Below are 11,674 nucleotides of genomic sequence, written 5' to 3' on the forward strand. Positions count from 1 at the left end.
GAGTTCATTTCCTAAACATACCGGAATAAACAGCTTGAATGCATGCAACATCGTCCAGCTTTTTTGGAACACAGACAAACAATTACCACTTTAAGGAAATGTACGTAACTTAACGGTTAAAATTGTAAGCAATAATGACCTTTACATTTTTCGATTAATGTTATATCCTTAATTCCCCACGTTCGCTGCCTCAAATGTTGCTTATGTATCATGGACAATGAAAGATTACATAATTCAAGGTTGATTCAGTAAAAGTCAACATATTTAGGTTGTTCTGGTCAAACAAATGCCCAGTATTTGTTAAATATAGGATCTCTGAACAACATGAAAGATAAGAAATGACAGATATTCTATAAAACAGATGGATGGAAGGAGGCTTTCGTGTGCCAGCTGCAGAGCTGTAGGGATTCATCCCTCCATCACTGGCCTTCCCCCTGATGATGTCATCAATTAAAGGGACATAAATCTAAAACAAGTCATCAATTCTCTTTTTCCTCACTAGGCTCTACCCAATAGAGATGGATCAGTCCAACCATGGGTGGGTATAAATGTACGCATGCACCCTTCTGTACGGACATGTAATCCACATGCGAGTGCTGGGTAAAATGGCAATGTAGTGTGAACAGATACACAGCAGAGTCATATGGTACTGTGAGTGTGTATGCTTGCGTGTGCAAGTGCTTCAGAGTACACCATACAAAGAGAATTTATACAAGTGAGCCAGCTGGGCACATAAGCCCTGCTGCACAATAAATCCAAATAATCCTTTACGATGGGAAGCGGTAAAAGGGGGGTTGAGGGGTACGCAGACATATGCACACACACAGACTCACAAAAGGTACACACGGTTCAATTAGCCTCGCCATTGTGCCTCTGTAGACATTCAGTGGCTGTGCCCTTTTCCTAATAACATGCAAGTCACCGGAATGTATGCACTCAAAATAGCAGGGCAGCTTATGACATCTGAACCTCCCAAACACACACACATACACACGCTTGCCAGCAGATAAAGCGCTGTAAGGACATAAAGGGGTATAACCCTGAATTACAACAGAAAATAGGAAAGAATAATTGTAAAAAGAAACTCATCTTACCTTCCATCATGGTTGCAGATTTGCATTCCTCTATCTCCAAGGAGCCTGAAATGAAAGCAGGTGGTGTGTGGGGAGGGGGAGAAGAGAAGAAGCCCCCGGTTACCAGAGAGATACAGTAGAATTGATGGGCAGCAGAGTAACTGTGTGCATGTGGCTAACGCCCTGGCTAACTGTGAGCCTCCGACACCCCCAGACGTCGCCTGTCAACTAGCCCAGGAGGGACAGAGATACAGAGAGAGATAGAAAGAGAGAGAGGAGGGGTAGGGGCCTGGCGGGGCTAGCTGCCGATCAGAGCTGGGGCTTAAGCCATGGATGCTGCTGTTGCTGCTGCTGCTGCTACTGCGGCTCTAACCTACACATTCAGCCGAGGATGCTGAGAGGAGGGGGAAAAGCTAACTGGAGGAAAATAAATAAATAAAAGAGGCAGGGTAGAGAGAGGGAGGGAGGCAGGCACAGAGACTGAGAGGGAGGGAGGGTTATGTGTGTGTATGTGTGTTTGGCAAGGGGGGGTGGGGTGGTAGTGTTGAGGAGGGGCGGAGGCAGTTTGCTGAGGTCAGAGATGGTCTCAGCCAATCCCTGCAGCTCTTTGTAGAGTCACATGGCTTACAGCTTGAATCTCCTGACAACATGGCCCAAGAGAACCAGACATTAGTAACCCTTCTTGCTTGACAAACAATTGTGTGTATACACTAAATACACACACGTTTATACATTCAAATACAGGCACATAACAAGCCATCACATATGTGCAAGTACACACAAATTACACTAAATACACACACATACACATACCCCTCTACTACACCCTACCTTATGTCAGTGTTGTGTGCTGAGCCTGCCCATTGGTGAATGGCATGAATTATTTGCCAGCGGAGACAGAAACCTGCAGGTGTGAGCCAAATAACAGCCCATGATGAGGACTCACACATACACAGACTCTATAACAGCACACCACTGCACAAAATATTGGCCCTGCACCCTTCGGTACAGTGACTATTCCTGTAGTAGCTGCTTGTGTGCCCCTGCCTGTGTCCCGTCTGCTCTTATAATAAGGTGTGGTTTCACTCTGCCCTCTCTCTGTCTCTCCTCCTCTCCCTGTTCCCTCCCACCTTCCCCTCTCTTTGCCTGCCTGTTTCACTCTGCTGCCTCTTTCTATCTCTGTGTTTTCCCACTGCACAGGGACGGGGATCGATCAGCGTGACGTCATGGCAACGCAGGCTACAGCTGCAAACAACAAGCAAACCCCCTCCCTGAGAGGGGTGTGCGCTTGTGTTTGTGTTTTCTGATTAATTATCTATGAGAGGGTGGAGAGAAAGAGAGGAAGAGAGGGGGTGAGTGTTTATGTGGACAAACCAAAGAGCAGAGGAGACTGACAATTAGGCTAACCTAAAAAACAATGATGACAAATAAAATGCTGAAGTAATACGTTACCACAAAAAATTTAATCTGGGAATAAACCAGGGAAAATGCAACAAGCAATTATTGTTATAAGTATTAGGGCTAAGATTATAATTTTTATTGTTAGTAGTGATATCAGTAGTAGTCATCGTAGTCACAGTAGTATTCTAAATTGTGTACAGTATCAGTATTATAGAAATTAAGTAATGTCCAAATAACACGTCCTACAGTTCATATCATGTATTAATCTTCAATCTACTGTAGCCATTTCAATTTATTTCAAAAAATAAATATGCAATTTCTTTGTCAATCATACACATGTATTTAATCTTTTTTGCAAGGTCAGACAAACAAAAAACCCAATCAGAAAGACAAATCAAAATCTTTATAAAAAATAAAAAGCAGAGGGAATTTACATAATACTGTTAATAATTTAAAAAAAACACAATTAATAAAAGCACAATCAAATTACCAATGTTGTACCAATGTATAATTTATATATACATTAGACTAATTAAATCATTGTTAATGTAATGTTGCAACGGTAACATTTTCTACATAAAGATAACTTGATAGTCCTTTTCACCACTAGCTGAGAGTTGTTTATTATGCATTTGTTCCTAATATTATTCAGCAAGCCTCATAGAAAATGTGAGAAATATCTAAGGAAACATACCAGGAGAAATAAACTTCAATACTGATCCATTATATCCATTATGTTTAAAGCCTCCAATTTGTGTATTTCTTTCCTGTGACGAGAGACACCTGCTGACCCCTCTGATAGTGACTAGCCCGGACCTTTAATTATAGACAGAGCAATATCTAATAAGAAAATAGGTGTAAAAAATATTGAGTCTTAGGAGAGCAAACTGTGTGATGTATGGGTGTTACAGTCTGTAATGTGACAAATTAGTATCTCTTTTTCCACTTTTTCTGTCTGTTTTCAGTCAAGCTTTAACAAGAGCCAGCCATGTGTCTGTATGTCCAATGAATCCTCCCAAGTCATGCTTAAGCCCATGTGATGGTGACTCCCTCCCTCTAAATCGGTCTTTCTCTCATTTATCACTTCTTTCTTTTTCATTTACTGTTTCACCCTTTCCCTGTTTTCACCCTGTTGTTTTTGTCACGCTGCCTCTATGTGGCTCATTCTGTCACTTGCCTCCTCCCTCCTTTCATGCCTATGTCTTTCCATGCCCAGTTCCTCTGTCTTGACACCCAGCAGATGCTCTCAAGGACAGGGTCCCTCCTCCACCCACTTTACCTTCTCCCCTTTTTGATGTTTTCTGCTGCCTCCCTTTCTTTTGTCCTATTATCTACATCGTCTTTTCTGTTCTCTCTATATCTCTGTTTCCTATCACTTTCTCTTTCCATCTCCTATTTTCTTCTACATTACCCCTCTTGTCTCACTCATGCTCACTCAAGACAACCAGCCTATTCTCCTGCACTGCCATCTAGTGTTCACTGAGAATCAAAAGAGACATCTACCATTGTGCTGGTGTTGAGGCCTCACTGCCAGACATAATATGAAACGAAATATTGTGGCTATTTGCTCAGTGTACTGTAATACCATCAAAATACTATACTGGACATGTCTCTCGAAAGTGTATATTTGGCCATTTACAAATAAAAAGATATGTATAGTGGTTATGCAGCTAGTGGAGAATGTAGAATAAGGGAGGAGGAAGGGAGAGGGATTTGCTAAATAAAGCCTAATGCCCTTTAAGCTCTGTTTTGGAGCTGCAGGAGTGGAGAAGCCTGAATAAAGACCCACACTTATTTAAATATAAAATGTAGAGGAATAGAAAATCACACCCACACTGCTGTAGAAGTGGGCATTTTCTAAATAGCATACCAGACACTAATTAGACCATCTTGAATTTGTATACATTCCATGCATGGTATTTTGTCCAAGTTGCTAAAATCCATGTCATCCAGTCATGACCTAGCTTAAGTCTGAGAGCTCTGGAGCAAAATGAAAGGAAAAAAGAGAAAGTAGCGCATGTATAGTAGAGGAGATCAAGAAAGGGTAGATAGAGCATGCAGCTTTGGGGAATGTGTGTTTGAACCTATGGTTTTAACGCCATGGGAATATCTAGTAACTTCTGTCTGCCTTTCTGTCTTTGTGTCTCTAAATGACAATGCCAGAGTGTTCCCTGTTGCACTTTCTGAGAGGACACTCTGCAGCACACAATTACCTATATCCACATGTTATGGCAATAACATTTAAGTAAGGCTGACAAATAAGTGAAAGTTAATGGCTACATATATTACACTCACAAGACACACACAACAAATTTCACCATAGGCATCAGATAATCTAGTGTAAATCACCTGAGAATATAGAAAGTGAAGAAAAGTGACCTATATCCCATATTTTCAGGTATGCTGTCAGTCCACGTTCTCACTGCTGATGAGGCACTATACTGTATTAATCAAGAAAGGGGTTTTACCTACTGTACCTGCAACAATGCGAAACCAGCCGGTACACAGCTCCTCAGCCATTTACAGCTCTCTCCATGGACCTCCTGTTCCTCACCCCAGCCAGAGAGAGGAGTGAGAAGGGAGATGATGAATAGATGACAAAGAAGCTGCTCAGAGGACATGCACGTATGCGAATGCTGATACCAGCACATCATTTTATAAGTGCTAATGTACCGGTGAAGGCATACACACAACTACACAGGAACATAACCTTTGGAGAATATCCAACGAAGGTTAAAATCAAGTGCAACTGGACTTGGTTGAAGATACTGGAAGATGTTTCGTCCCTCATCCAAAGGACTTCTTCAGTTCTGACTGACTGGCAGGGAAAGTCAGCTATTTAACCTCAGTGGGGTCGTTATCCTGGGTCATCGATACCGCTGGTTCGTTAGTGTTCCTTGTTGCTGTGACGACAGTCGTTACAGTCGTTAAGACTACCTGTGGCCAAGACTGAACGACCATCGTTGGTATCTTCACCTGAGGCCAATAGGTTACGTTTGTTGAGTTTCCTGGGAAGTGATGAAAGGACAGCATTGTAAGTGGGGGATAAGTGGTGGCGTAGACCCCCTCCCCTGTTCAATGACGGCTTCTCAACCCTGGTGTAGATGGCTTCCTTGACACCTCTTTGGAGAATAGCAATATGGCACAGTAGGCTGTGAGTCCAGAGAAGTCGGGCAGTGAAGGTCAACATGTCCTTTACTATAGTACAGACATACAGTGAATAGTTTTCCTTACTCATGTACAAATTCTGCAGTACTGACAGAAGACAAATATTTGAGACTGTACACATGCATGTTACAGATTTTAAATGTTGTTATTCTGCATCTTCATCAAACTTTTGTTATTGTATTTCAAAAATCCCAAACAGTATAATGTGTCATCTGATTCACTGTGTAAGTATATTTAGTGCAAAAAAACCCCAACCATAGTAGTACCCTAATAATTAGTCAGCCAAAAATGACATTTGGCATAGGGTATTCCAGGTGGACCCACAGTTGATTTACTTTCCAACAAGAACCCAAAAATGGCATGCTATTAGCGCCATCTGTTGTTCACTTTAACACATTGCACATTGCTATGCCATCCATAAAACCCCTCAATCTCTGATCCACTTCTACAGCTGCTCTCAGTTTCTGTTTTTCAAGAAGAAGACAGGGACAGTTAAAAAAAATAAAAATACACAAAGTCACTACAGTGAAAAGAAGATTTCATGTTAAAACCTTTTTATATACAGTCTATGGTTAAAACCAATATCTACTTTATCTTTGACTTCTCAGTATCCTGATACAGCATCTGCACACTCGCATTACTACTGGTTCACTGCAAAACTAAATCCAGTGTTAGCTATCACAGTGTCTGACAGTACAGGTAGGCTGTAAGTTAGATAGATGTGACATATTCTCTGTTCCTTTCAGTAAAATACTCTCTCCTAAGTATTGATGCACCGAAATGAAAATTCTTGGCCAAAGCCAAAACTTAATATAATGAAAAAAATTGCTGAACACCGAACGAGTACATTCACATTTTTTCCATTTTTTTTAACCATTGCATAAATTAAGTAGTCAAAATGTGCTTTTACTCAAAGTTTCCCAGGATTTGGAGAAACTATGGGTGTGGGTCTGAGGCCCCAGTAAAGTAAATTACATACGTCCATTCACTTTTAATGTACACAGTATAGACACCTTATTTTGAAACAGAACGTTGTCACGTGTATCCTCGCGCTAAATTCATCAAGTCCGACCCAATATGATAAATGTTGAATGTGGTTCTCGCATAACATGAAGACTTCATAGTCTCTCTTCAGGTCAGACTCTCATACTGAAACACTTCTCTTTGTAGAGAGTGAAAATGACAGGATAAAGTCACTAACCTGCCTGTCAGCTCGCTCTGGTCCGTTTCAGTTACCATAAAAGCTTGAATACGTGTGCATTTCAAATGTAGGTGCGGCTAGCTTAATCGCCTTCTCAGAAACGAACCTGTTAATTTAAAAAACAGCAGCGGATGTAAATGAAAAAGCAAATATTCTCTATCTCCATCCCATCAACCTCTCTTGTTGTCCCATCTCCCACCCTCTATCTGGCATCTGTCTCTATTTACCCCCTACCGACATTCATACACCCTCTACCTCCCCTCCCTCTGACCTACTTTCTCTCCACCTTTGCTCATGCCTTCTGCCTGTGGGGTGCAGTGTTGCTCTAATCTGGCTATTTTTCGGTGATGTCTCTCTGCAAGTGTTTGCAGGCCCCAAACTGTTTTCACCACCAGCAAAACCCGCAAGACTAATTCAAATGGGTCATCACTCTGTCACTGTATGAGTAGCGGGAAAGAAGAAGGGAAAGCCGCATTTAGCAGCAAACTGCTGTTATCGTCTGGCAAGTGAAGAACCACTGGGAGTGGAGGAGGCGTTATGTGATGCCACTTCAGGTCCCTGAATTGCTGATCATTTATCAAATGTGTTCTAGTTCCAACCTCAATATCTCCATTAAACAAAAATAGCAATCTTGCTATTAAAATATCAAACCTTTAAAAATTCTCAAATGTGAAGATTTATTGCGTTTTGCTGTCTATTTTATATCATGGTAAATAGTAACTAACTTGTGGTTTTCTGGCTGATGATCAGACGACAACAACAACAATAATAATACTTATTATTATTATTATCTGGATATACCAAGTTGGGCTCCAGGAATTTTAGGATGGTCATTTGTGTTGATTGACAGTTGACAGCTCATGGCTTTTCAGATGGCTGCAGGCCTCAACAGGAAAAGTTGAGGCCTTTTCCTGTTGAAACCACTTCAATGAGGTTCTATCTCTTGACACACTTGCTGAGGAGAGCCGGATGATGACACTAATTCAGTGCAACATGACCAGGGCACTGAGGAGCAGGGAAAGCCCTGTGGCACATGACCATACAGTGAGGTGAACCAAGTCAACATGAAGAGAAAGGCCACTTTCCTGTTACGATCAAATCATCAGGTTCACTCACAGCTAGCCAACACTGACACACCAGCTAGCAGTAAATATTCATTCATAATCTTCTTTTATGTTTTGTCATCTTTCATCATACACTGTCAAATGACGCTTGAATGGTCTCACCTGCATAGGAATTTGTTTTTGCATTTTGTCCATTTTGTCCCTCAACTAAAGGGACCCATGACAGCCACTCCACCCTAAGCATGAGGTATGTCAACACAGAGCAGGTGTTTTAAAAATACGCCGCCTGTCAATACACATCATCTCGATGCCGGGACTTCCCTGGGCTCATGTTGCATCTGTCACGTCTCATGTCCCAAGACCTCAAACCGTTTCCTGCATGCTGATGAAGCAACATCCCTGCAAACCTCCACCCTGCGCCATTTCTCCCCAACCCTTAAGTGCCCTGATGAGGGACGATGATTAGGCAGTAGTCATTAAATGTACACAGACAAATACCCACCCACAGATTAGGCAGCAGTGAGTGCAGTCAAACCAAAACAACTCACTCCCCACTCAGCGGCAGGGGAAGGCATGCAGGGTGATAAGGCGTGGCAATGGCAGGGTGCCATGTCAAGTGCCTACGTGCCACCCAGCCACCCATGATGCTTTCTGCCCGTTAGTACTGCCAGGCAGACACACTGTTCTCTGTCATTACCCCACTTGCTGCCCTGCCCAGGGGGCCAGACACACACATACATACATCAAGCTTTTCTGTGTAATTAACACCCACTTCCTAATTACTTGATAATGCTGAGGAGGCTGGCTGCCAGCTCATAGGTGAATTTGGCTTGTTTAGTCTGATGCCGCTGGAGTTATTATTTAGATTCCTTGCTTTAAGTTTTTATAGCAAGAGATAAGAGTTGGCTTGGAAGGAGCTTTATGACATTGTTCTCTTGGACAAATAGTACTAATGTGTTTTATTTTAGATGTCAGGTCAGGCAATCAATCAGTTATAGTTAGGCACATTGGAAGACTTTGTATTAGCCACCCAAAGGCACAGTACAAAATGAAAATCAACTTGCATAGACTTGAAATTACAGTAGTGAGAATACATTTCCCACTGCCACCCTGCCCTGTAGCACCAGTTTAATATCAAATGCTGTCAACCCGGACTTTTGTCTGACCCCCTATTACAAGCCCCCTCAGAAAACCCAGTCCTCCCCTTCAGCCTCAGAACAGGGGATGGAAAAGATGAGCTCATCACTCTGATACAGGGCCTGTCTCGTCTGTGGTCTCCCTAATGGTCTCCAGGATGTCAACACCAGTCCAATAAGTCTCTCTTACTCACACCAATTACCATTTGCACACAGGGTCCAAGCCTAAATAAACAGAGCCCAAACTTGCTATACAATCAGCTTATATCTATAAACAGTGGAGAAGTTTAAATTAGGCCACTCCCAAGAGTACCGGTCTTTGCTTGGACAGCTATGCTGAGATGACAAAATGGAGCCAGATGAATTCCCTGCAGAGAGTTTCAAAGGACTATCTTAAATACAACAGAAATAGCAGATGCATGAGTTATATGCTCAATAGCTTCTTTGGATAATTCAAACACAAACATTTCAATCAAATCATTTTTAACTTGATATTAATTTGATTTGGAAGGGTTGGCTCCGTCTAACTGGTAAATGGCAGATGAGCTGAATGATGCCTCTGCCTAAAGCTAAGGCAGGAACAGAAAATCACAGAGTTGTGTCAGAACACTCACAGACGACCCTATAGCTGAATTAGGTTTGGACAAAAAAAAAGAAAAACTTGCCTACGCGTGTTTACTGGCTCACTCTAGTTTGGCTGGACACCCACGAGAAAGTTGCTAATATAGGTTATGCGTGTGTGCTGTGACGTGCTGGTAGGAACTCAGATCAGCCTCTCAATGACGCATTTAATGATGAACCCATAATCCATGAGGGATCTTAAAATAGGAGTGTAGATTTTTAAGATCTGCTCTATCTGACAGCACTTCAGAGTAGCACAAACATTGAACCTGCTCTGATATGCTAGTAGGTCGTGAGACAGACGCCAAATCACAATGCAGGGGGTATATGTTGTCATAGTAAGGTCCACAAGGTACGGTAAGGCCCTGAACCCAACTAGGGTTCACTAGGACCAAGCATAATCCATAGATTCACCACACTACCGGAGGCGGGAGGGCAGAGGATCAGTAACGCAGCAAGAATCCTCTACTACGGTACAAAATCTTTGGAACTGTGTTTTTGCCCACTTGTAATGGGGGAGAGTGGACGGGTAATCCTGGAAGTATACAGCAGCCCTGTATATTCGCATATTTCAGCTACACTTCTACTGTAATTTCCTTAGCTGAGTGCCACACTAAAGCTGAGCAAAATTAATCAGTCACTGTTGGGGGAGTCATGTAAGTACTCATGGTATTAGCCTCAAAATAGTAGATGGTTCTGAGATGGCATTGCCACTCTATTTTCCTTTTTTATTCAACTAATTATTAGTTGAATCTAAAAAAGTCAGAAAACTTCACCCAAAGTTGTAGGAACTGTTGCCAACTGATGTGTTAGGAAATTTTGATTACATGTTCCTACTTTTTCCTTTTCCTTTTATCTTGTTGAGGAGCATGCTACTTATTTATTTCCTACCTAACACATACAGAATATTAGGGCTGCAACTAAGGATTATTTTCATTGGCAATTATTTTTTAGATTAATCAATTAGTTGTTGGGTCTATAAAATTACATAAATGGTGAAAAATGTCAGTGTTTCCCATAGCCCAAGATGACATCTGAAAGATATTAATTTACTGTCATAGAGGACTAAAGAAACCAGAACATATTCTCATTTAATATTTTTTCCTAAACAAAAATGACTTAAACCGATTATCGACCAATCGATTATCCAAATAGTTGCTGATTAATGTAACAGTCAACAACAAAATGAATTAATTAGCTCTACTGTACTGACTGTACAGTGTTTTCTTCTGAGAGGGGAAATAGTGCACTGCAAGTGTGAACCGTGGAGTGTAATATATATATATATATATATATATATATATATATAAATAAATAAAGACTTGCATCAGCCAATATATCAGTCAGTCATGTTCAACTGTAGTGTGGAGATGCCAATGTGCAGTTTTGGTCTGTGCTATGTTGAGACGTGGTGTCCAGTGGACCCACTTTGTAGTTTGTAGGGCATGCCCACACATCGACACAAAATATTGGAGCTGACACATCAAAGGCCTTACATGCTGGAGCTGACCCTTTGCCAGAATGCAGGAGGAGATAATATACACTTCAAAACAAACACAAGCCCTGTGCATGTGCATACACGTACATGCAGAAGGACTTCTACCCAGAAGGCACAACATGCCTTGCTCCTTATACTCATCGCTAAATTGTTTCACACCATCTTGTGAGTGTCACATATTAAAGCATACGTTCTCCTCTTTTCCTGACAGAAAGCCGCAGCTCACCCACACACAGAACTCACCCAAATCCCTCATGCACACTTCCGGTAAAATCTCTGCCTTAAAATGAGCTGCATCTGTAATGCTCACCGACTACTGCACATCAGCTCTAATGCTAGTTTTATTTTTTGACCATTTGCGATCTGCCACACAAACATTTAACATGACCATACCCAACACCTAAATATCTATCACCTGACTTGTGTCCTAAAAATTATTTTACAAGTACACCTTGAACTGGCATTCAAATTAAAAACAATTAGTGAACAGGAGGCAGGATCACTGCTCATAA

General features: G+C 41.6%; 1 protein-coding gene across 2 annotated transcripts in view; it reads right to left on the reverse strand.

Moving 5' to 3' along the window:
• The window catches only part of sgip1a (SH3GL interacting endocytic adaptor 1a), a 73,220-nt gene extending 71,110 nt beyond the window's left edge, over positions 1–2,110 (reverse strand). The window contains exons 1-2 of one of the 2 annotated variants that reach the window (XM_046049756.1): positions 1,905–2,110; positions 1,095–1,139 (exon numbers count right to left, since the gene is read on the reverse strand). In XM_046049756.1, coding sequence (XP_045905712.1) covers positions 1,095–1,104 — 10 coding nt within the window. In that variant the 5' untranslated portion in view covers positions 1,105–1,139; positions 1,905–2,110. The remainder of the gene's footprint in view (positions 1–1,094; positions 1,140–1,904) is intronic. The other variant, XM_046049755.1, reaches the window with a different exon arrangement.
• Positions 2,111–11,674: the final 9,564 nt, after the last annotated feature.

Source organism: Micropterus dolomieu, linkage group LG05 (genome assembly GCF_021292245.1).
Source record: "Micropterus dolomieu isolate WLL.071019.BEF.003 ecotype Adirondacks linkage group LG05, ASM2129224v1, whole genome shotgun sequence".
NCBI classification, from domain to species: Eukaryota; Metazoa; Chordata; class Actinopteri; order Centrarchiformes; family Centrarchidae; genus Micropterus; species Micropterus dolomieu.